General features: G+C 51.4%; 1 protein-coding gene across 3 annotated transcripts in view; it reads left to right on the top strand.

Annotated features, from left to right (window-relative positions):
• Nucleotides 1-21,354, top strand: part of PACSIN2 (protein kinase C and casein kinase substrate in neurons 2) — a 99,794-nt gene extending 78,440 nt beyond the window's left edge. For 2 of the 3 annotated variants that reach the window (XM_084748380.1, XM_084748381.1), the window contains exons 3-11: nucleotides 3,954-4,110; nucleotides 5,581-5,816; nucleotides 6,675-6,830; nucleotides 10,148-10,323; nucleotides 12,088-12,208; nucleotides 15,091-15,212; nucleotides 17,703-17,825; nucleotides 18,330-18,526; nucleotides 19,803-21,354. In XM_084748380.1, the coding sequence (XP_084604506.1) occupies nucleotides 3,954-4,110; nucleotides 5,581-5,816; nucleotides 6,675-6,830; nucleotides 10,148-10,323; nucleotides 12,088-12,208; nucleotides 15,091-15,212; nucleotides 17,703-17,825; nucleotides 18,330-18,526; nucleotides 19,803-19,915 (1,401 nt within the window). In that variant the 3' untranslated portion in view covers nucleotides 19,916-21,354. The remainder of the gene's footprint in view (nucleotides 1-3,953; nucleotides 4,111-5,580; nucleotides 5,817-6,674; nucleotides 6,831-10,147; nucleotides 10,324-12,087; nucleotides 12,209-15,090; nucleotides 15,213-17,702; nucleotides 17,826-18,329; nucleotides 18,527-19,802) is intronic. The other variant, XM_084748382.1, reaches the window with a different exon arrangement.
• The last annotated feature ends 3,235 nt before the right edge of the window (nucleotides 21,355-24,589 follow it).

Raw genomic sequence — 24,589 nt, forward strand, 5'->3', positions numbered from 1 at the left:
TTACAAGGGCAAGTGTGACCCCCAGCTGGACCATTTGTCTGGAACCATGTTGGCAAAATCAGTTCCAGCAGCCAAGGGGTGCAGGTGATGCGAGTACTGGCCGGTGGTCTCGACAGGGTGCATGCAGTCAGGGAGGCATCCCTGGGGAAGACTGGCTGAGCCATTCCTCAGGCAAGGTACTATGGTCTGGGCAGTGCAGGGCCCATTCTGCACCTCTCTACTTCCCGTTCGTGCCTGTTTGCCTCTCCCTCCCAGTGGTGCAGATTTTTAAAAATTGTTTATTATTTATACAGTATTCTGCCCACAGGCCAGAAGAGGGCACCAGATCTCATTACAGATGGTTGTGAGCCACCATGTAGTTGCTGGGAATTGAACTCAGGACATTTGGAAGAACAGACAGTGCTCTTAACCTCGGAGCCATCTCTCCAGCCCCCCAGTGGTACAGATTTTGTTGTCATGTTTCTGAAGCTTTTTATTCTTGCTTCATGCACAGGCATTTGTGATTTATTTAAAGTTTCTAGTTGTGACGAGTCTCTTGTGCCCCACACGTCTGCCTTCTGTTCGTTACTGTGCTGCACATCTCATGCTTCCTATCTGCTTGGGGTGTGAAGGTATGGCCTGTACCCAGACTGCGGGTGGGCCAGAGGAGCAGGCCTACTGGCGCCTGGTAACTTCAGTCTCTGCTGGTTGTTGACAGAAGTCTGTTTTCTACTACTTTATCCAGTAAGAGCCTTTGCCCTGCTCTACCCTGTGCTTGAGATTTCCCCCTCACTCTGGGGTTTGCTGCTCTCTGGGTGTAAAGAGTTCCCTGAGAGCTCCATTGTGGTGTTGTGTTCCTTTTCCCATCTACCCTTACAGCAGTCTTTCGCATTGTGGCGCTTAGGACTTAGTAGAAGATTTTAAATTTAAGTCCCTTGCAGTTTAAAAAAGTGTGTGTGTGTGTGTGTGTGTGTGTGTGTGTGTGTGTGTGTGTGTGTGTGTGTTGGTGGGTAGCTAGGTAGTTGTATGTACTTTAGTGAAGGTACCCACTGAAGCTAAAGGGCTCCGGGAGCTGGAGTTACAGTCAGTTGTGAGCCACCTGATATGGGAGCTGGAGAGGAACTTGGTCTTCTGGAAAGAGCTCCTGACAGCTGAGCTATCTCTCCAGCACCCCCTGTTGGTTTCAACACAACAGTTAGGAGACAGTGTTTATGGTCTGCATTGTTCAGGATGTCCGTTTCTGAGCAGATGTCTTCAGGTTTGGGGGGATAGCAGGTGTAGCGTTAGCCTGTGAATGCTCTTTAAAGAATGCCGCCTTAACTCGTGCAGGTGCACTGGCCTGCATGCTCTTCTGGTTGCTCTGCTTTCACTGCTCATGTTTTCACTGCAAGCGTGCTGTGGGAGGCCTAGAGGACAAAGACTAGACAGAGACACTGGGCTACATGCTGGAAGCCATTGATGCTTTGTGCATTATGGAGCTTTTGTTGCCTGGTCTACCCAGACCTAGCGTGCAAGAAGTGAACCTGTCTGTAGCAGAGACGGTGGTGGCCATTGCCTCACCAGAGGACAACAGGGTGGTCTGTGGCACAGATCCCGACCACTGCATGCCAGAGAACATCCACTCCTTCTCTCCTTTGGGGATCAGCCTGTGACAGCTGAGCCTCTCTGGGATCTCAGGATGTACTGTCTGTTTGGGTTCCTTGGGAAACCAAGGCCCTCCCTGCGGAGGGCAGGGTAGGAGTTTCCCTAGTACCTCAGGACCAAGGCCGCTCAGGTGGGAACGTGAGCTCTATGCTCACTAGGCCACAGGCTCTCCCCGAGTCTGCAGCTACATTTGAGTAGCTTATGTGAGGTGGAACGTGTTACCTGTCATCTCCCTTCTCCCCTTTGCTCTGTGCCTGACTATATGGCTACCTGTCCCTAGGAGCAATCCCAGTACCAGTTCAGATCTCTCTGCCACCACCAGGCCCACTAACAGCCTGAAAAGTCTGCTTGCTGAGGCAGCCTTCCTGCACTTGGAGCCTGGGACGTTGCCCTTCATGTTTCAGGAGTTCTTGCTTGTGTGGCCACGGCTGCGGTGTGCCATCAGGCTGCACTGTTATGGCTTGCTAGCAGACCCACTTTCCTTTACGAAATTTTTCCTTCTGGGCTTTGACCATTGAAGAGGTGAGCAGGTCTCCGGTTGAGCACTACTGGGACAGATGAACACTGTGTACATGCGTGCATGCATGCATGTGTGTGTTTCCATGTGTCCACTGAGATTCAGTGAGGTTGACTCTGTTCCTCTTGCCAACAGCCCAGTGATACTGAGTTGTGTTTTATTATTATTTTCTTCTCCTTTTGTAAATGTCAATGATACCACAAAGCCCTATTTGAAGAGGGACAAGTATGTGTTGTAGAGACTGTTTGTTATTTTCTTTTTGCGGTAAGGAAGAGGAAAAGCTGAGGTACCAAGTCCCAGCTCAGCTGCTGAACTGCTAACCTTGCTGAGGGCAAAAGTCAGGCTTTGCCTGGGCTGCAGGGGCTCTGTGGAAGGTATCTATTAACAGTGGGGTTCAAGAGTTCTATCCTTTAGTAAGTAGGCCAAAGTCATGCTGGGCCTCTGGCTTCCCAAGCTGTCTGCCTGCTAGGGGTCTTTGCTCTTCAGCAGGATTCTGGATCCTGCAGAGGAGGACTTTAGCCTACCTAGAGCTCTGGCCCTAGGGATAGCCTTTCCCTCTAAGTGCTGTAGTCACCATCTCTCGATCCTCTTGCGTCTGCACGCAGCAGCTGCATGCTGTCATCTCCAGCGCCCCTCCTTCTCTCTCAGCTCAGCACTGCAGAAGAGAGACTCGGAAGTGCCAGGTCACCGTTCCCTTGTACAGAGCAGGCCCAGGCCCCCCTTCCTCAGGGGCTTCCAGGCTGAACAGTGTGCTGGAGAGTCAGTGGATAAAGACAGTTAGAAAACCTAAGAGAGTGCTTAAGAGCGTGAAGACAGTAGGAGGAAACTAGTGCGAGTCCATACCAGTCTTTTTCTGTGGGCCCTCCCTGTTAGCACTGGTACCCTTTCAAGGCCATAGCTTGAAGGGTGAAACAGGCTCAAGAGGTAGTTCAGTCAGTAAAGTACTAGTGTATAAGCATGGTGACCTAGGTTCAGATCGGCAGCACCCACATAAAAAGCAGAGTGTGATGGCGCATGCCTGGAATTGTGTGCTTGGAGGTGGAGACAGAAGGATGTCTGGGTTTGGTGGCCAGCTAAGATAGCTAAATCTGTGCGTGAGCTCCAAGTTCATCAAGACCTTCTGCACGCCTTTAATCCCAGCACTCAGGGAGGCAGAGGCAGGTGGATCGCTGCAAGTTCAAGGCCACAAGTATTTTACAACTGCCTTAATTAAGCTCTAGCCTAGCCAGTGTGACTGTGCAGTCCCAGCCAGTTCTCAGCTACTCTAAGCCTCAGTTTCCTCATCTGTAAAGTGGGAGACAGTTGCTGCCATTTAGGGATTAGGCAGTGTGTAAAACACCTATCATGGTGCCTTGCACATAGTAGGCACTCAGTTGGTGGGAAATACATGTCCTGCATCATTGGGAAGTAGTAATAATCCAACATTTGAGGATTTAGTTACATGTCACTCTCTCGGGGAAACCTACCCTGCTCCTTCATCTGTCTGAAGACCTGCCAGGCCCCCTCCCTCCCTCCCCTCCCCTTCCGCCTTCCCTGACCTACCAGTTGGTGTCTGCCACAGGACCTGACCTGGAGTTGTATGCACAGAAGTGCCAGTTTGCTGACTTATTCCTGATGGTAATAAAACAGGGGTCTTGTCTGGTGACATGTGGTAACCATCAGTCTGGGGAGATGGGATGACGCCTAGGGTGAATATGAGAGACCCCACTGGCTTATATAGCAGCAACAAATAGGCTAGCCATGCTGGAGGCTCTAGCCGATGGATAGCCACCCTGAGTGCCCACCTCACCGCACAGCACAACCTATCTCACAGGTTGGCAACTACAAACGGACAGTGAAGCGGATCGATGATGGCCACCGCCTGTGTGGTGACCTCATGAACTGTTTGCACGAGCGGGCACGCATCGAGAAGGCATATGCACAGCAGCTCACGGAGTGGGCCCGCCGCTGGAGGCAGCTTGTCGAGAAGGGTAAGTTACCCTAGGCATGGCTGCCAGTTACTCACTGATGTACTACCCACAAGTGGGCTAGGAGTGCACCCTGCAGTTCCTGGGGCTGTGGGTCTTTATGGGGGAGGGCTGCGTGGTGCCTGTCACCTATTTAGCACAGGCTGTGGTGATACCAAACTGCCAGTTGGAAAGATCCTTGATCTCCTGTTGCAGCTCCCCCTTGTCATCCACAGGAGACTGACAGCTGCTGAGGGCCTGAGAATACTTTTAGGATAGAGGACCGTTTCCTCAACAGAAAACAAGTGTGTGCTGGAAGAGGGAGGAGATGAGAGAGACTGCACAGGCCCACACAGAAATCTCTGGATGGTTAGGGACACTATTGTCATCTCATTCCCTTCTGGCTCTTGTTCCCCAAGGCTCAGGAGGGAGACTCTTTGAATCAGGACTGTCACTTTGGATGAGGGGTCTGGGTAGGAAGGGCAAGAACAAAGCCAAAGGTGAACCAGGTTAAACCCAGCTGTACCACTGAGGTGCCCAGCAACCGACAGTCTCCAGTCCGATTCATGAGTGGGGCCTGGGGTCGGTGGAAAGTTGACTTTTTGAATCTTCCCTAATCCCCTGGGACTCCACAATGTTCCCTGTCCTGTCTCCATTGACACTGTTATCCTCTGGGCCCATTGCTCATGGAAGTGAATAAAGGTGAGTGCATCTTGGGGGAGGCCACTCCCAGTCATGGACTGTCATTAGAGCAAGAGAGTTCTTGCTTGAGAGGCAGGCAGCTCACTTGAGGGAGTCTCCCTTGTCTGGCCACATTTAAACAAGTTGAGATCTCCAGAATGCAGGAAGGGTTGTTTTAAAGACCTCAGAGGGAGCAGGCCTGGGTGGGTAAGCACTTGCCATGCAAACAGAGGGCCTGATCCCCAATCCCTTACTTCCTAAAAGTCAGGCCCAAGACTAGAGAGACGGCTCAGTGGTTAAAAGCATTGGTAGCTCTGAAAGATCAGAGGACCTGGATTTGTTACCAGCACATGGTAGCTCAAAAAGCCAAGCACAGCACTATAAACCTGTAATCTGTGAAACAGACTAGAGGCCCCTGGACAGCTGCTGGCCAGCCAGTTCAGCTGAATCCATGAGCTCCATGTTCCATGTGACCCTTCTCAAAAACACAAGGAGAGGTGATTATGGAGGGTTAACATGAGCCTCAGCCTCCACATAAAATGTGTATGCACATCACATGTATATTCACTCACACACGTGTATATAAAGCATGCCCATCAGGTGTACATGCTCTCACATACATACATTACTCACATGCACACAGGTACATGCACCCACATGCACAGGTCTGCATGTACACACACAGAAGCTCAAAGGCTTTAGAAAAGGAATTGTCTGTAGCCCTGGCTGCTCCCTGGTGGGCAGCTGTTGGGAGTGACAGGAAATCCTGCTGCTGGCAGAGGCTAAGTTAACATGCTGCTTCTCCTGTGCCAGGACCACAGTATGGAACTGTGGAAAAGGCCTGGATGGCTGTCATGACTGAAGCAGAGAGAGTGAGCGAGCTGCACCTGGAAGTGAAGGCGTCGCTGATGAATGAGGACTTTGAGAAGATCAAGAACTGGCAGAAGGAAGCCTTTCACAAGCAGATGATGGGAGGCTTTAAGGAGACCAAAGAAGCAGAAGATGGCTTCAGAAAGGCCCAGAAGCCCTGGGCCAAGAAGCTGAAAGAGGTGCCTCCCTCCCTCAGCTTTTTTGCTGACCCTGCTTTGCTTCGTTCCTGGTGGCCGCTCCATTGACAAGGCTCCCTTCCTGTATTTCCTGTATTGTGGCCTGAGCCACAATAGAACATAGTTGGTAGAGAGTAGGCCATCTCTGTGACTAAGGAAAGTTGAGAACCCCTAATGTAAGCTCATGACTTTGAGACCAGTATGAACAATGTGTCATGACTCTTTGTTAAAAGAAGTCCTTGGAGCCGGGTGTGGTGGCGCACACCTTTAATCCCAGCACTCAGGAGGCAGAATCAGCCTGGTCTACAAAGTTAGTCCAGGACACCCAAGGCTGCACAGAAAAACTCTGTCTCAAAAAACAAAAAACAAAAAAAAAAAACAAAACAAAAGAAGTCCTTGGAAATTGTGACCTAATCTCTGCCAGTCCACCTTAAGCCTTTTACTCGTGTTATGAGGACTCTTCCTCGCAACCCCTAGGTCTTACTTTTGACAGGATCCAACTGGCTGGCCTAGACTCACTTTGTAGATCAGACCAGCCTGGAACTCACAGAGATCCACCTGCCTCTGCCTCCCGGACTGCTGGCATTACAGGCGTGACCACCACGCCAGGCAAGGGCTGTTGGAGCTTCCATGTGTGGCCTGTTCTGACACTCTTGGATATCCACACCTCTTCCTTTCACTCCAAGCAGTCTCAGGGTTTGTTTTTGTTTTTGTTTTTTTTTCCTACCATTCACTATAGAGATGAGGTATTTGTTCCAGCCTTCCCCTCTCCTCTGGCAGCACATGCAGCTCCCCAGCCAGTATAGTCTCTGAGGGTCTGAGCTTATAGCAATGCCACACTCACAATTTACTCTGCTATAGGTGGAAGCAGCAAAGAAAGCACACCATACAGCCTGCAAAGAGGAGAAGCTGGCCATCTCTCGGGAAGCCAACAGCAAAGCAGATCCATCTCTCAACCCTGAGCAGCTGAAGAAACTGCAAGACAAGATAGAAAAATGCAAGCAGGATGTTCTCAAGGTAAACACGCAATTGCTTTGCCGTGTTGAGTGTCAGTGTCACTAGTACTAGTTCACCTGTGTAGCACGAGGCTAGTGTCCTGGGAGCCCTTGTGCTTCTGCTGAGAGGTGGCCTACCTCAGTGGGTCTGGAATGCTCCACTGGAACAGGGCAGTCCCAGAGTCACACAGATTAAATCCTAGTTCCTGGGGGCTGGGCTTCTTAGCTCCCCTTCGCCACTGCTCTGTGAATGATGCCAGGGCCCCCTCCCTTCCTCTGGTCTGGGCAGCCTGAGTCTGCTAGAGCAGATGGAGTGAGGTCACAGTGTGCCAGCTGCCAACAGGATTTGAGACTGGCAGGTGCAAGTGCTGAGCTGATTGGCACCTATTTGACACCGTTGTCAGGCCTCAGATAAGGCAGTGAAATCCCTTAGAACTCTGTAGTGGCGTTCCTGCTGTGTGAATAAGGAGCCAGGGCCCGTGAGGATAAGTAACACGCTGCTCTGTAATGTGAGGGCAGGGATTCTGAGCCAGAGCCTGCACTCTGCACTGCCATTTTTCACCTCCACACCTAGCAAGGGGACGACCATCTTCATAGGGTGTGCCTCAAGTAGCCCTTGACCCAGCCGAGGTCAGAACTGGGAAGCTTTGGAACTCCTCAGATGAGGGATCCCGGCCTCCATGCTAGATAGGAGTGGGCACTTGAGCTCAAGAAACATGCCTGGAAAATGCTTAAAGCCACTGCTAGGACCACAGGAATCTGCTGCCAGGAAGGTGCTTAGAAGGAAGATAAAGAACATCCATGGGTGTGTATGTGTGTGTGTCTGTCTGTCTGTCCGTCCATCGGTCCGTCCGGTGCTTCTACAGAAGAGACCCAGAGGATGAGGTCTGACCTGAAATATGTGTCAGGGAGGCAGACACTTGTAGTGGTGGCTTCCCTTTTGGAACTTATCCTCCCTGGGTGGCCTGCTAGTGATCTTAGAGCCTGCTTAGCCCTAGAATGCTAGAGAGGAGCAACCAGCTGTTGCTCACAGACTGTTTCTTCCTGGCTGGACAGAAAATGTGTCTTGCAGTGTCCGTCAGAGGAGATTTACAGAATCCTTCTGAGGGGCCCTTGGGGCTTTCTACATCTTTTCCATGGGTTTTCTGAATAGTGTTGACCCTGCTTGGTCCTTGGTTGCTGGGGGCAGGACATGGCTTCAGTATAATCAAGCTGAAAGTTGGAGAGGCCAGTAAGAAGAGCATCTGTGATACTCAAAGGCTCCTGGGAGGCTTTGTAATTGAGACTCCTGCTTCTCAGAGCTGGGAGACTGTGATCCAGGGCTCCCACACAGTGCTTCTATGTTGGGGCACAGGATAGTGCTAAAGATGGTGGGATGTAGGCAGAGTGTCTGTTGAACTATTGTTTCTTAAGTGACCTTTACTTTCCTCAAAGAGGACCCAGCTTGGCCATCTCTGTGTTCAGAAGAGAGCAAGGAACCAGATGCCAAGAGAGAGGTTAAAAACAGGACTGGGGCCTAGAATGTAGATGGAAACTGTCCTAGTAGGTCTGGAAAGGCTTCCAGAAGGTGTCTCCTTAGAATATACAGAAAGGGGTCTCTAAGCCTCAGTCCTGGGTAGATGGAATAGATTTGGTGCCCCAGTGTGAGAAGACAGAGAAATTGTTCCAGTGCTTTGAGTACTGTGTGTGCTGTGCGGGTGGTGTGGCTTGCCTTCCAGTACTCAGGTGGAAGAGTGTCAACAACTCTGCGAGCTGCAAAGTTATCCCAGCCCTGAGGTGGAACAGTGTCCCAAGAGAACCCTGAGGCACAGGAGCCCAGGAACCTCACAGCTCTGGGAGGAGAGGCCTCCTCAACAGAGGTGATGCAGCTCCCAGGGAGCAGTTACCTCTAAATCCTGAGGAACTGAGGAGGCTTGGAGCCTGAGCTCTGTTCCTTCTTGTTTCTTTTTCTTCTCCCCTACTCCTCTTCTTCCTCCTCCTCCTCTTCCTCTTGTTCCAATGAAAGAGTCACACCAGGCAGTAAATTCAGGAGAGAGGAATGAATGCAGGAGTGGCTGCCTCTGCTCCCAGAGGAGACAACCGAGAACTGGGCCTTTATGTAGGATTTTTAGGGGGCAGGGATTTCAGAGTATGGATTGGTGGGATTTCAAGCCTGAGTTGAGGGAAGCTCAGGGATTGGTGGGGTTTTGTCCAGACTTCTCATCCCAAATTAGCATAATCTGGGATGAATCCTACTAAGAGGGCTGGAGATGGCAGTTATGGGGGGGCTGGGGAGCTGCTGAAACTGTCTCAGGCAGAGGTCAGGCCAGCTTTCTGCCTTGAGGGGTAATAAAGTTTACAGTGTGTCCATTGTGAAAGCAGTAGGCTAAAGTAGGAAAGGTTGTCCTCATCATGGACAGCTCTCTGCTTCAGCAGGTACAGTCACCATAGCAATAGTAACCATGGACAGCGCCTGCTGAGCCGCTGACTGGAATCGTGCCATTTTCCCTTCCCATCCCCACAGCCCCAGGGTGGGAAGGAGGGGCTGAATGCCCTGAGGTGGGAAGAAGGTCTGACAGCAAGCCAAGTAGCTCTTAGGAGTGGTAATAGTGTTAGGCACTCTGGGCCAAAGGACTGGGGAGGAGCGGGAAGAGAGGGGGGATGCAGAGGGGTCCCCAAAGCTTGGGGAAGGTATCCCATCCCAGGGTTGGGAGGCAGTGGGTAGCAGCAGGCCACCAAGGCAACAGCGGCAGTGAAGGAATCCCTACATGAGTGTGTAGAGTAATTGTGCTTTCATGCAGGCCCATAGGTCTGTCTTCAGCTCTCAGAGCCTCGTAATATAGAACTTTGTTTAAAAAAAAATAGGTGGTCAGGTCTTCTGATGTCTTTTGCTTCACCCTGGAAAGCGTCAGTCAGCAGCACCTGGCTACTCAAGTAGTTGGTTCTTGTTACTGTGAAAAATAGAGAAACAATGTGAAAGAGGCGCATTTTGTCTTGGTTCAGTTTCAGAGACTTGAGGCAGGGCTGCCTGGACCTTCAAGTTAGAGTGCCGTGACAGTGGGAGCATGAGGTAGTGAGGGCTACTTAGCTAATAGCAGCGCAGACAGCACAGGCAGGAAAGACCCACAGGCAAGGCACATGTATCAGAGACATGATCTCTGAGACTTGCTCCCTCAAATTAGACCCTGCCTTCTAACAATCCAATCAGACGTGAGCTTTGTAATGAAGTTAGAGCCACCTGAGTACTGAGGTGACCACCTCTCACCTACATACACCTGGGGGAGGGAGAAGCAGCAGGGCATGTGGGATAAGCAGAGGTGGAACAGAAACAAACCTCCGTCTGTGTCAACTTTAACATAGACCAAGGACAAGTATGAGAAAGCCCTGAAGGAGCTTGACCAGACCACACCCCAGTACATGGAGAACATGGAGCAGGTGTTTGAGCAGTGCCAGCAGTTTGAAGAAAAGCGCCTGCGCTTCTTCCGGGAGGTTCTGCTAGAGGTTCAGAAGCACCTGGACCTGTCCAATGTGGCTAGGTAAGTTCCCCTGAGCAGAACCCATCAGTGTGAGCCACAGGGGGCTGGTAGTAATAGACTCAGATGATGCACAGCCACCTTGCTGGGAGAGGGGAGAACAGCCACCAAGAGTACTTTTCACACCACAGTCCCGATGCCCACAGGCCTGTTTGCAGAGCCAGCATACAGCACAGCCATGTGGGCTGGAGCAGGTAGCCATCTTGACCTTGCTGCTGCCAGCTCTTATGGGCCTGACACTGTCTGTTCTGCTGCCACAGCCAGGACCTGCCAGACCCAGCATTCTGGAAATCCATCCAGATGAAGCAGCACTGCCCAGGCCTCATGTCCTCTGCCCCCAGGGCTGTCCCTTGTAGAAGCCTTTATGAGGCCTTCTCATCTCTGCTGCCAGCTTGACCATTGACATTATGGTGGCTATAGGTTCTAGGAAATGGTGAGAAGCAACAGTTAGACTTGTGACCCAGTGTGTCTGTATCAGGAGGGACCCAGATGTCTGGGGACAGAGAGAAATCCACTTCCTTCCCTGGTCTGGCAGAACTGTTCAGAGATGAAGGTCAGGTCAAAGCTTGTTGTCAGTAGAAATGGCGTCCCCTTTGTCCCTTCTGAAAAGATGGAAAGATTTTTCTTGCACAGCTGCTCTGCTGTCATTCATCCCATCTCTATGATGGCCTGGAAAGTAAGCAGCACTGTCCCCATCCTGCTGATGATTGAGCTGCTGCACAGCTGTTGGGGGGCAGGGGCAGGGTTGGGAGGACAGTGTCCTGCTCCTCTGTGTGAGGCACCATCCACTGTTTGTACTTGGCGTGTGGTAAAGGCCAGAATCAACACAGCTTGTCTCTATGTTCCAAGCACCTGGGGTGGTGATGGGGGTACATGGCACAGTTGCTCCTAAGGCTGCTGTAAGTGAAACTGGGTGTCAGACAACGGGGGAAGTGCATCACTCAGTTCTAGAAGATGGAAGTCACAAACCAAGGTGTGGCCACACTCCTCCTGGAGGCTCCAGGCAGGTCTTTCCTGCCTCTCCCAGCTTGCAGCACCTGCCAGAGTCCTCAGCCTCCTGGACATCTGAGCACTTCTCTCCAGTCCTCTGGCCATCTTTCCCTAGGTATCTAGTGCAGATTTCTCCTCCTCTCTAAGGACAGCAGCCCACATTCACTGGGACCACTTTATTGAACTTGTTTTAAGTTGTTCACCTCTGAAAGATCGTTTGCTTCAAAGGTCATATCCCCAGGTTAGGCCCTCAGTGATTGTATTTGTATAACACAATTCAATTCTTAGACAGATTAGGTATTGTCTGCTCTCAGCAGAGAAGGAAGCTCAGGCTCAGAAAAAGTAAAGAACCGCCTCTATAGATAATAAGCAAAGCCGAGGCCCGTGCTGTTGGCCCCAGGAGGCTGGGCTGGGTCTTGTAGTTCTGCCCTTCTCCCACAGTACCTTTCACATGGGCAGGGAGTCCTCCAGCTCTCCTGAAAGAAATGGAGGATGGGCACTCTGACACTCCCCTCAAGTGGCTTCTTCCTCAACATGAAGCTGCACCCACAGCAAACCATCATCTGATACAGGGCGAGTCTCAGGGAGCCGCTTGGTTTGATGGGTGCCAGGTTCTCAAGGATGGTGTCTGCATCTGAACATGTGATGGTCAGGGAATGGTGTTCCTCATCTACGTCTGGGAAACAGATTCATATAAGCTACAGGTTCTGTTGTGCTTGCGAGGAATGGCGGCTGGCCACTGCCTTTGGTAGAGCTGTCTTTCTGTCTCCGATTTAGCTACAAAACCATTTATCGAGAGCTGGAGCAGAGCATCAAAGCAGCTGATGCGGTAGAGGACCTGAGGTGGTTCCGAGCCAACCATGGGCCAGGCATGGCCATGAACTGGCCACAGTTTGAGGTAAGGAGGTTGTGTGCCTATAACTACTCACCTGGGAAGAGGCCTGGGACCCTCTAGTTGAGCTTTGAATGTTGCTCTCACTCTGCTTTGTGTGCAGTAGTCTGACAGGAGTGGTGTCTCTCGTGTCCCAGGCACTGTATCTAAAGCCCTTCAGATACCATCACTTTATCATTGATGCTCCCTTCTTATCCCAGACCAAAAATGTGTCTATCCCACCATACAGAGTGCTCAGGAAGTAAAGTGCCCATTCTGTCCCCAGGCCTTATGTTGGGCCACAGGTGGGGCCAGCCAGCATCAATAAGCTGTTTCCCCCCCCCCCCCCAGGGCTTTTTCCTGCCTTAGGCTGTAAATCTAGTAAATCTTGGCTCAAAATGAGTTTGCCTAGTTTTCCTTTTCTCCCATTTTGTGGGCCTGAGCTGTAAAGTGCCTTTATATTATAAATTCAAGGGCCTCTGGATCTTAGGCTAGAGTTTGATCACCAGGCCCGCCAAAGCTCCCTGACAGCAGTGCAGGAGGTAGTGTTCCCGGAAGGAAGGCATTCTCTCTTCCTCATTCACTGGGTGTGGTATGAGCCCCAACCCTGCAGGTGCCTCCAGCATGCGTCCTCAGCTTCTCTGGCTGATAGTAGCCAGAGCTTGGGCTGCATCTGTTTTCACCCCTTAGCAGCTTTGAGATTTGAGCAAACAAGTCCCTTATGTGGCTTAGTTTTTCCATGTTCAAATACGAATAGGAAGCCAGGGTTATTGCAGCGTATAACCTGATCTGTGCTGGGTTATCACGTTCCCCTGGGCTCCCCACAAGTTCCTCAGCCCTGGCTAGCCCACCAGTCCTCACCCCATACTTCTCTTTCTGGAAATTGATGATTTCTCCAAATGAGCTGAGCATCCCCTGCATCCACCCACCAGGAGGCTGCAGAGCAGTGGGAGGACCTAGGAAACATTTGCTAATGGGAGTGGCCCTAAGCAGTCCCCCTTCCACTGGCCAGCACACTGGGAAGAAGGATGCTGAGAGGTATCTTAGATAGCTCATACTCAGCTTCCAGTCTGCTTGTTGCTCTAGAGTGGCACAGGACACCGTGTGCACGACACTCCTGCTTCCCTCAGAGTGCCTGCTATACCAAAGAGGGCAACAGTGGAAAAGATTGGGCTGATTAGAGTCTTCCTCGGGGAGACCCTGACCAGAGTCTGTGGGCTCCCCTCTCTATAGGACACTGGCTGGGAACCAGCTATCCCGTATTCCTTGTGTTCACACTGATAGTTGTTGCTGGGTTGTGTCTGACTTTCTCTAATGACGTTGTTTTCATTTTTCATGCCACAAGGATGAAGTAAGTTTCTGTTTTATGATTAACTCATGGATTGCCAAGCTTCCTACTGCGTGTAGTCAGTCCACTGCGTCCCCTGTCTGTAGAGGCCCAGTCCTATGGCAGACAGACATAGCCTTTCCTTCCAGCATTCCTGGTGCTACTCCCATCAGTCCCCAAGAGCTGCCTTGTTAGAGGCCACGTGGGGAGCCTGAGGGTCCAACTGAGTACTTAGCCCACTTACTTCCATTGGGACAGTCAGTAATAGACAAGGTGACTTGGTTGAGGTCTGTGGCCCAAGACTGTGATCCACTCCGTATGGACCTGTTTCTCTTGGCCACTGTATTTCCTCTTCTGATAAATTGAAAGCTAGGTTTACTGTATCTAAGATGACTTCATGAGCCTGATGTTTTGTAAGGAGAAAACAAAGCTGTGCACCAAGGCACATTGCATTTACATTTAATTGGGGTGTGGGGGGTGTGGAGAGAGTGTAAGCCCTAAGCCAGCTTGGTGGAGCTGGTGCTCTCCTCCCATCTTGTAGCTTCTGGGGCTTGAACTCGGTGTCTCCCTTTCAGGGCGAGTGCCTTTACCTGATCAGTCACCTCACAGTCCTAACTGCATTTGTTTGATAATGGAGCTGGGAGCCAAGGAGAACTGATTAAGTTCAGGAATACACGGGATTTTTCTGGAGAATGAAGGCCTAGCCCCTTTCCAACCGTATGCTTCAACAGTCGGTGAAATGCTCTGCTCTCCTCTGTTAGCTGCCAGCATGTCACTGATTAAAAGTAGCATGATGAGCCGGGCGTGGTGGCGCTCACCTTTAATCCCAACACTCAGGAGGCAGAGGCAGACAGATCTCTGTGAGTTCAAGGGCAGCCTGGTCTACAAGAGAAACCCTGGGTGTGTGTGTCAGGGGGTGAGGGGGAGTGGCAAGATGTATCAGGGAGAGAGCGCCCTTTGGAGACCTCCGCCTTCAGTGTCTGCACGACAGCCTCCTTTGCTACTACCTAGGTTCTGTTTTTATTTTCAGTGCTGGGTTCAGTTTCCTATGTGGCAGACGTGCTAGGTCCCTTCAGATAGTTGTTAATGGTGCGACCTAGGGTTTCGATCATAAGTGGAAAGGCTCCTTAGTCTCAGGGACTAAATGCCTCACCCAGGCTCCCTCCAGGGCTGGCTTCTGTCTACTTGAGGGGCCCAAGACCACCAGAGTTGGCATAGGAGATAGAGCTGAAAAGCCATGGTGAACAGGGAATGGGCTTAGAAGGTTCTCATGAGCTGTGGTTCAGTGTTTCTGGGATGGGTGTGTGCTGTGTGTGTTGCTGGGGATAGAACCCATGACCTTATGTATACTAGGCAGACACTCTTCCACTGAACTCCATCCCCAGTCCTCAAACCTGGTTCTGCTGTCGCCATCATGTCCTAGAAAGTCTGCTGTTTTATGCTGGGCCATATCCTTTAGGCCCAAAAGGCAGCTTGAGGTTTGCTGGGATTTGCATGGGGTGGGTAGCTGAGCAGGTATTTTGGACCACTGTGGTTCCCCAGAAATGAACCTTTCATTTCCTTCCCGTGGCCCATTGCTCAGGAGTGGTCTGCAGATCTGAATCGAACTCTCAGCCGGAGAGAGAAGAAGAAGGCTGCTGATGGTGTCACCCTAACAGGAATCAACCAGACAGGTGACCAGTCTGGACAGAACAAGCCTGGCAGGTGAGCTCCTGTTGTAGCTTCAGTTCAGAACTGACTTATTTTGTCAGGAATGAAGATGTCTGCTGGTCCTCGGATGCCACTAGCTTGGCACTCGGATGAGTCCCAAATGTTATGGACTCTCTGAGTTCTGGGTGGAGCCCATCTCTGGATTCTTTTTCTGCTTGTGCTGTAGTTCTGAAAGATCCAGAGAAAAGAGCCTTTTGCACATGGTGCTGTCCTGTACGGGAGGTGCCGGTGTTAGCTGCTTGCTTTCATCCTCATGGCTCAGCCCTAGGTAGGCACAGCATATAGAGACATGATGGTTTTCTTGTGCAGGTGCCAGCAAGTACAGGACAGTGGGTGATGGTCAGATACCTCCCACCTTTCTTAATGTTAGTTATTTCTCACTAGGCTTGGGGTGTAACTAAGCAAACAGCTCATTTGCTGGGCAAATAAAGGCCCCAGTTCAGCCCTAGCACTCTGCACAGAGCACCCCCTTGACCTCTAGACAGAAATCTCTTGACCTTCCCGGCATTTGGGAGGCAGAGGCAGGTGGATTGCTGTGAGTTCAAGGCCAACCTGGTCTACAAAGTGAGTCCAGGACGAGCAAGATAACAAGAAACCCTGTCTTAAAAAACCAAAAATGAAAAAAAAGAAAGAAATCTCTTGACTTTATTGTCTATAAAAAGGCTTGCAGATAGGAGTACCAACTATGCTCATTAGAACCTTCTGGAAAGAATGTGCTGTAGGCCTTGGCTAAGAGGCTTCTGTGCCACGCTTAAGTAATGGTCACCTTAGCTTAGGTTCCAGTGACATGCTTAATGACCTAGGCACTAAGCCCTCTACCCTCCCGGGCTCCCCAGTCACATATGGCTGATCCTGCTCAGCTACTGTGCTTGGAGGCTCTACAGAGAGCTCTGTCTTGAGTGCCCAACCTCAGAACCAAGCTGTCCTCCCGGGGTGCTCAGGCCTGTGGGTGGACGGGAAGAGCTGGGACTCAGGAGATCCTGTGGACTAGAGGCTGGCCAGAGGCTGTACCAGTTTAGTGTCCAGCACCAAGTCCCTCAGAAGCCAGCTGGAGCAGGGAGCGCAGGAGGGCAGAGGCTCTAGCTGGTGTCAAACACACCTCTGCACACCAACAACCAGGCAGGGTCACTCTGGCATCTGATGCGTTTCCCACCCTCACCTGCTTGGCTTTGAGGTAGTAGCTCCTCAGTTTTAAGAGTGCTGCTGCCCAAAGCCCTGGCCACTGATGTGGGTGGCACTTGTAGCTGCGGGAGCACAGAGCATCAGCCTAGGGCAGTGGTTCAGCCTTCCTAATGCTGCCACCCTTTAATACATTTCCTCATGCTGAGTGACCTCCAACCATAAAGTTACTGTATTTTTAAAAAGATTTATTTGTATATATATACAGTGTTCTGCCTGCGTGTACACCTGCATGCCAGAGGAGGACATGATATCTCATTATAGATGGTTGTGAGCCACCATGTGGTTACTGGGAATTGAACTCGGGACCTTTGGAAGAGCAGTCAGTGCTCTTAACCTCTAAGCCATCTCTCCAGCCCCCCCATAAAATAATTTCTGTTTCTACTTCATAACTGTAATTTTGCTATTTTTATGATTTATAATGTAAATATCTATGCTTTCCAATGGTCTTAGAAAGGATCGTTCTACACTCTCCAAAGGGGTTGGCAGTCCACAGGTTGAGAACTGCTGGCCTTTGTATACGTTCTTCTTGTGGTGGCTCTGATGGTGTCTACACCCTGTAGTCTTTCCTCCGCTCCTAGTGCCCAGCGTCTCTCTGGTTAACACTGGGCTAAGAGGCATTGGCAACTTAGAAAAATGATTTGATCCAGAGCACCAGAGGACTTTTCCTTTTTCAAGACAGAGTTTCTCTGTGTACCCTTGGCTGTCCTGAACTCGCTTTGTAGACCGGGCTGTCCTCGAACTCACGCCATCCGGTTACCTCTGCCTCCCGAGTGCTGGGATTAAAGACATGCGCCACCACACCCAGCTAAGAAGACTTTTCTGTGCAGCAAGCTTTAGTTCTGATTGTGAAAGCTCCAGGACCAGGGAGCTGGCCGTTGGCCTATTTGATAGTTAGCAGGGGACTGGAGAGCTGGGAGGCCCCTGCTCCATGGATCCAGTCCTTTCTTTGCTGCTGCTTCCCAGAGGAGCTGCACTGCCAGTCCTTCCTACTGGCTAAGCCTTATGTGGGAACGAGGAGCTTGGAGACTGGGGAAACCCTGAGCCAGGAAGTAATGTGCACCCGTGGTGGACAATTAACGTGGAGATGATCAGGTGTATTGACACATGATATATAGCCACATTTCCGACTAAAATGATCCTCAAGCCTCCTCCTCCTCTTCCTCCTCCCCCTCCTCCTCCTGTCAGATGAGGAGCTGCTGTAGCTCTAGAGATACGGTCACTGTCTTCTGCAGCTGGAGTCAATCACCAGGCCCTCAGTGGGCCCCAAGCTGTGATCCCTGAAAGCTCTCTTTCTCCCCTTAGCAACCTTAGTGTCCCGAGCAACCCCGCCCAGCCCACGCAGTTACAGTCCAGCTACAACCCCTTCGAGGACGAGGACGACACGGGCAGCACCGTCAGTGAGAAGGAGGACATTAAGGCCAAAAAGTTGGTGAACACACACTTCCCTCTGGCTTCCACCTCGCTCTCTTGGTCTCCTCTCTCTCTCTCCAGGGATCTCTTGGGGTCTCAGCCCACAGCACTTCAGCAGGGCATGGGTCCTGCAGGACCTGGGCACCTGCCCTCTGCATTCCAGGCCTGCTGGGACACTGTCAGGCCTTTATACCTCTCTGGGAGGGCACAGCTAACACTCTTTGCTTGCTTTTCCTGTCCTTTGTTAACCCTTTAAGGCCTGAGCAACAGCACTACAGGAAAACAGGCAGGCAGTCTAAGCTGGGGAACATGCTGAAGAGGGTCAAGGTCTACATGCAGGCATTATCCGGGGGTGTTTGCAGCCCCCCAGCTTCCCTTGAGGGCTCACGATGAGTGTGGATGGCTTGAAGGCGCTGAGGGGCCTGGCTGCACCTGCCTGTTGGGGCAGGAACTCAGGGTGGGGCTGTCGCATTCTTTATCAGTCCCATGCTAAGAGCCTCATGTTGTCCTCTGTTGCAGTGTCAGCAGCTATGAGAAGACTCAGAATTACCCTACTGACTGGTCTGATGATGAGTGTAACAACCCTTTCTCCTGCACGGATGCCAACGGGGACTCTAACCCATTTGACGAGGACACTACCTCAGGAACGGAAGTGCGAGTTCGGGCCCTCTATGACTACGAGGGCCAGGAACATGATGAGCTAAGCTTCAAGGCTGGTAGGTTACCTCCCCAAATACCCCACTGGGAACGGAGGCGTGCAGCCTGCTGAGCGGACTTATCTCTTGTTCTCAAAGTCTTATAAAGTTTCTGCTAGTTTCATGTGTGGGTTTTCACTACAGTACCTTTCCCCTACCTGATCTTTGCGTGTCCTGTTGTCCCAGCCAGGGAGATGGTAGTGTGCTGTTCGTGTGAGGACCAGTTGAAAGCTGTGTCTGTCCACCTCTGACCTGGGCTTTGTTGGCCAGTGACCCTTGCTGCCTGCTAGCTGTTAGCTGATGGTATTCCCTCGGACTTTACAGGCATTCGTGTGCTGTTATCTATGTAGCATATAAGATCTCTGTGATCTCAAGTTTACTCAATTTGTCACTGCAGAGAGAGACAGAGGGTTAACTGTCACAGCCACCGAAGGATAGCTGCAGTCTTTCTGGGTCACCTCATTGTTTGCTCCTTGTCTCTGCTCTCCTAGGCAGAAGCTTCTTGCAAGAAACCGTGCTTACAATTTACCTGTCACTTGAAGCAAGATTTTAAGGAAGAACACTAGTGACTGTGTGTCCTTCAAAGGAATTGGGGGCTAGGCAGAATGCCTTCAGCGGTCCAGAACTCCGTGCCTCCTCTTAGCTTTGTAGCTTGGCTCTCTCATGTCGCCTACTAGTCTTGTTTGTCCTCTTCGGTGCTGCAGACTTTGCTGTGCTAATCTTTCTAGCCCCACCCTGTGTCTCCATGTGAGCCCTTTACCTTACTGCCTACAAAGGGAGCTCCTGTGTCACCATAGCGCAGCACACTCAGGCTCTCTACATCCTGGGCACCTCATGTGTTAGCACTTGGGGTCTCTTTGTCTGCAGAGGGAAGTGTCCTGGAAGCAGACCCTGTTTGCTCAGGTCTCTGCCAGGCCAGCAGTAGTACAGGAAACAAAACCTCGAACAGCAGCAGGAGTGAGCCTCAAAGACACCTGGAGCCAATACTGAGATGAAAACATGGGGGCCATATTGCTAAGCAAGGCAGGCTGAGCCTAGTGCTGTTATGACCTGGACTGCTGCTTGCCCCAGGGTCATTCCGAGAGTGGCCTTTGTGACAGAAACTTTGAACACAAAGTAAAATATCCAGGGTCTTGCCTCACCATCAGGAGGAGGCCTATCCCTCTGCCCTGGAGACCTTCTGTGGATCCTTCTAGAAGCATGCTTCACATCCACATAGGATTTGGATACACAGATGACTTTCTGTGGTCAGTGTTGCCCACCCTGTCACTAAGACCACCCCGTTTTTGTCTTGCAGGGGATGAGCTGACCAAGATAGAGGACGAAGATGAACAGGGTTGGTGCAAGGGACGCTTGGACAACGGCCAGGTTGGCCTATACCCAGCCAACTATGTCGAGGCTATCCAGTGACAGGCCATGGGCAGGCTGGCGGAGAGACAGAAGTGGGCAGTTCAGGAGCTCCGTTAGCCTTGGCCTGGGCAGTGACACCTCCAGCGCCCCCAGCAGCTGTGTAGGCATCCACTCCACCTGCAAAAGATAATGGTTCTGTTGTGCTTGGCTTCCTGGTGTGCTTTGAAGGCAGATGAGCTGGTGATTCCATTAGGGGCTTGACCCCTTTCCAAGCACATCTGGGCAGATCTAGGCACAGGAAGACATGGTCCGACAGTGAGAGCCAGGTCCCTCCCCACCCACCAGCTCTCTATCATGGATCTGCACCCTCTTGCCCTCGCCTCTCCCACATCAATGACGGATCACACTGGGTCTTGTTCCACTGATTATTTTCTCTGATGGGTCCCTACCTGCAAGTTCAATGAACAGACTTAAACGCCATCTTCTGAGTAAAGCGTTTGAGGTTTTAATTTAAAGGCAATGTACAGTTATACTTTTTATATGCTCTTCCAGTCAGTTAAATTATGGTGTAGATTGATCTGAGGTGTTCTCCGTGTAAGCTGTCTCCATTTCTCTGTGCTGTGTCCAGATGTGGGCTGTTGCAGCAGGAGTCCCATGGCAGTGCCAGCTGCAGGTAACCCCGGGCAGCATCACCCAGCATCACCTTGTTTAGAAGTTATTTTCACTCTGATGCTTCAGTTTTTGCAGATTAACAATTTTATTAGTGATTTGGAAAGTTAAAAGTAAGAAGGTTAACTTTTCAAAGCAGCTGCATCTGTAGATGAAGATGCTTTACATTAGGCCACCATGTCTTGATGTATATCTGTATATACTATTTGATATTCAGAGATTCTATAGAGTTCACCCACTGTTGAATGAGAGCTGAGGGCTTCTGACAGCAGGTCTTGTCAACTGCTCGAAGCCCATGGCACTGAGGCACAGGCATGGCTGGCTAACATCCTCCTCCCGGCTAAGCTGTGGCTCTGGCCTCTGAGTGGAGCTGCTGAGAAGGCTGAGTCTCACTGGCCAGGACTCCAGTTCCATGGCAGAGCACTGGAAAAGCTCCTACGTCCTTGCAGTAGTCACAGGCCTCAAAGTCCCTGTCACTCACTGGAGAGTCAGAGGGGTTCCACACACCCCTCCCACAAGTCCCTCCAAGTACCCTTGTCCTCAGGTGCGGTGAGACTGTCTGAGTCCCAGGGATGGGCAAGAGAGGGCTTTATTTGTTAGCTTGGACAGCGTGCAATGGTGCACATCAGCAATTTGTTTTTCTTCAGTGTTTGCCATGAGTGCCGTTTCCCTGTGGCTGTGTGTCAACTTACCAGCGGAAATCCTTGTTCCTAAGCTACAGATTAACAAAAAGCTGTCAAGTCCTTAATGTTTAGAGATCCTTTAAATGTATAGTATTTTAGAACAAGAACAAAAATCAATAAACAGTTGATCTTGTGCATTTGACAGCCCCTTTGCCTTTGCGTCCACCCTTCTGTTCACACGGCCAATAGACCAGTCTCCTGGGGTGCTCCAGCTTTGGAACCAGGCAAGATCCGGTTCCCTTCTCAGAGCCATGTCTCAGTGCTCCTGCCACCAAAGGCTTGGGACTTGAGGGTCTTTCTACGTCCCTGTGGAGGGTGTCCCTGGTGCCACCCTCTCTCCTCTAACCTAACAGAGCAAGACCAGCAGCCATTCTTCCGCATAGTTTTCCCTATACCTGTTTGCACCTACTGTGCATTGACCCTCGGGTGCCAGTGCTGTGTTTCCGCAAGGAGCTGATCTCTGGGAGTAACATGGGCAGTGCAGGTCCCAGCTGGGCCAGGTGCACAGAAGACCTCCAAGGACCTTCTTGCCTCCTGTTTGGATCAGTGAGGGCATGAAGCCAGGCCTGCTAGCCCTGACCAGTGTAGGTGGGAGGGCTGTTGGTGCTGTACTCTCCAAGCACTAGAAAGCTGCTCTCTGGCCCCCTAGGGGGTCACTCTGTTGAGCTCAGCAGAAGCGGAGGCTGCATCTTGTCTTCTCAGCCTCTGTGTGTGATGGGTGCCTTCTGTTCTCCTGGCTTCTGAGCAGTAGTTGAGGCCACCTGTTGGCCCAGGTAGACACCAGCTTCTGCCGCCACTTGTTCCAAACAGCAGAGACAAAGTGGGGGAAGGCAGAGGCAGATCTCTGAACAGTTGGCCAGCTGGAGGTTGGGGCATATCTTGAACTCCTCTGGCCTGCCGCTGTAGAACAGGCTTGAGTTACTAGAAAAGTAGTCAGCTTTTAGAACCTTAGTCTCAGCAGTGCACCCAAGGCTCCATGCGCAGACCTTAGTCAAATCCCTCTTCCTGGATCTGGAACAATTTCTTGCTGTCCTCCATGGGGCCTAGAAGTGGAATGTAAGGACCCGCCACCCTGCGAGGCCCTTTCTCAGTACCCCCTGTTCAACTAAGGAAGCTTAAGGACTCCTTACAACCCTCCTGCCTCCTCCTACTCTACTGTCAGGGTTAACACAGGCAGCTCATGGAGCGCAGTAGCTCCAGTTTTCACAGAAGGATTGGGTTTGGGGCGGTGCCAGGGAACGCCACAAGTTCTTGTCATGGTTATGACCACCTAGGCTGGGGTCCAGGACCCTCTGCTACCCTTGGCTGCCCTTTCCATACCACCCAGATTGGGATGCCAGGTCCCCTTCCATAGGCCCTGCATAGGACCAGAGCTATTGGCCCTCCTGAGGGTCGGTCCCTCAGCTGACTCTAGGTGGAATGTAGCGAGCCCCAGAACACACTTGGGCAGGAGCTCCATGGGAGCTAACAAGGAGGCATCTCATCCTTCTAAGCCCTGTTCTTCACTGTAACGTAAGCATGGTCCAGTGACTGGGCTGGGGCCTGGCTCTGCTACAGCCAAGCTCAAACACTAGTCCTCAGAGGTCTCTGTAGATGGACCATAGAGCTAGCTACCAAGCAGACCCATCTCTGCTTGACTTGGCCTAACCTGCCCCTAGGAGCCTGTGGAGCCAGGCCATGCATGTCTCAGGCAGTTAGGGCAGGCCTGTAGAGGATGAGGAAGATTTATAAAGGAGCCTGTGGACACCATTGTGTAGAGATATGTTTTTGTTTTGATCCCAAGTGTGGGATGGGGAGCAAACTTGTGAGATAGCAGGTGATGTTTATCCACTAGAGGATGAACCACTTCATGGGGGGGGGGGTGCAGGGGGTGGAGCTTGGTTTTTGCCAGCTGAAAAACATCCTGGGACCGACTCTGAGAGAAGAAATATATATATATGAGCCCAAAACAAGAGGCTGGGGTTTTTTGGGGGGTCTTGGTATTGTTTGGCTGCTCATCGCTCCACTTTGAGACACTCCTAGAGAGAACTGCTCCAGGGAAGGCTTCAAGGCTTTGGGCTTCCAGCTGAGGCTCTGGGTTCTGGTTGCTCCACTCCCAAGCATTTGTCAAGTACCTACTGTGTGCTAGAGCCCAAACAAAATAGAACTCTTGGGAACGTGCCAAATCATCCCCACATGGGGACAGAATGTCTCTGCTCATCTGTGTGTTGCTTTTGGAAGTCTCCAGATAATATGTTGGTAGATGTTCCCAGTCCAGCACTGTTGTCCCCAATTACAAAGCATCCCAAGCGCTCCCTCCCCGACCCTCCAGTCAAGCTGGACTGCACCCTAACCCTAGCAAATACCCAAGCCTCATTACTACAGAGAGAGGAGATCAGTCAGGGTGACTGGGGTGTCTAAAAGCTAAGAGTCCCACCAGGCAGGCTCCTGGGTTGTATCTGGTCTTGGAGCTACTTGCTGTACCACCGCTATCTCTTCGTAGGCCAAGCACTCTCCCGTGCACAGGACCTTACCCTGAGCTGTCTCCAAGACAGGGTAATTCGATACCCTTCCCAGATACCTGTCTGGGCCCTGGGTACCCATATAAATGGGTGGGCGGTGACATCTCAGTTTCACCTGCACGCACCTCCCTCTAGCAGGAAAAGGCCAAAGGGCCCTGGCATGAGTATGAAACCAGAGCCAGGGAGAGATAGCTGCAAAACACTGAGTAGGCCAGACCAGGCCATCCTCAATGTGGCCCAAGCCTCAAGCATGTGGGTGAAGTGCCAGACTCAGGTCAGAACAGCGCCACTGCAGTCTCTGATACTTGTGCGTGAGAGTGTTTCCAAAGAGGGTATTGGCAGAGGTGAAGTCCGTCCTGGGGATCCTGTCTGTTCCTTACCCCACCCCATCCCCCACCCTCTCTGTGAGGAAGGACACCTAGAGAGCACCCTCTAGGAGGCAGCTGGAATCTGTCTGCTGGCAAGTGTAACTGAACCCAGCACCCAAGCATGGAACCTGCTGTGTGAGCCCAGTCACCTGAACCCCTGCAGAAAGCTCTTGAGTTCCCTGAGCCTTGCTTTGCTCATCTCTAAAATGGAGCACTCGGAGAAGCCATCTCTCTCACTCTGTGTGAGGTCCTGTTCTAAACTGTTCTAACATCTGACTTCTTCAATTTTCATGGAAACTTGACGCACTGGATAGTGTTACCCTTTACAGACAAGGAAACTGAGGCAGAGAGGCAGCTTGACCAAAGTAGAAAAGCTACCATGCAACAGAGTAAGGTTTCAGACCCAGGTGTGACAGCCAAGGTTCCTTTGAGGTAGACTGTGGTGTTGGCCTGGGAACAGCTGCCTTAGAGAATGCATCCTGAGCCACCTTGCCTGTGGCCACTGGTGCCCAT

This window comes from Acomys minous (genome assembly GCF_964271855.1).
Source record: "Acomys minous genome assembly, chromosome: 12".
Classification (NCBI taxonomy): domain Eukaryota; kingdom Metazoa; phylum Chordata; class Mammalia; order Rodentia; family Muridae; genus Acomys; species Acomys minous.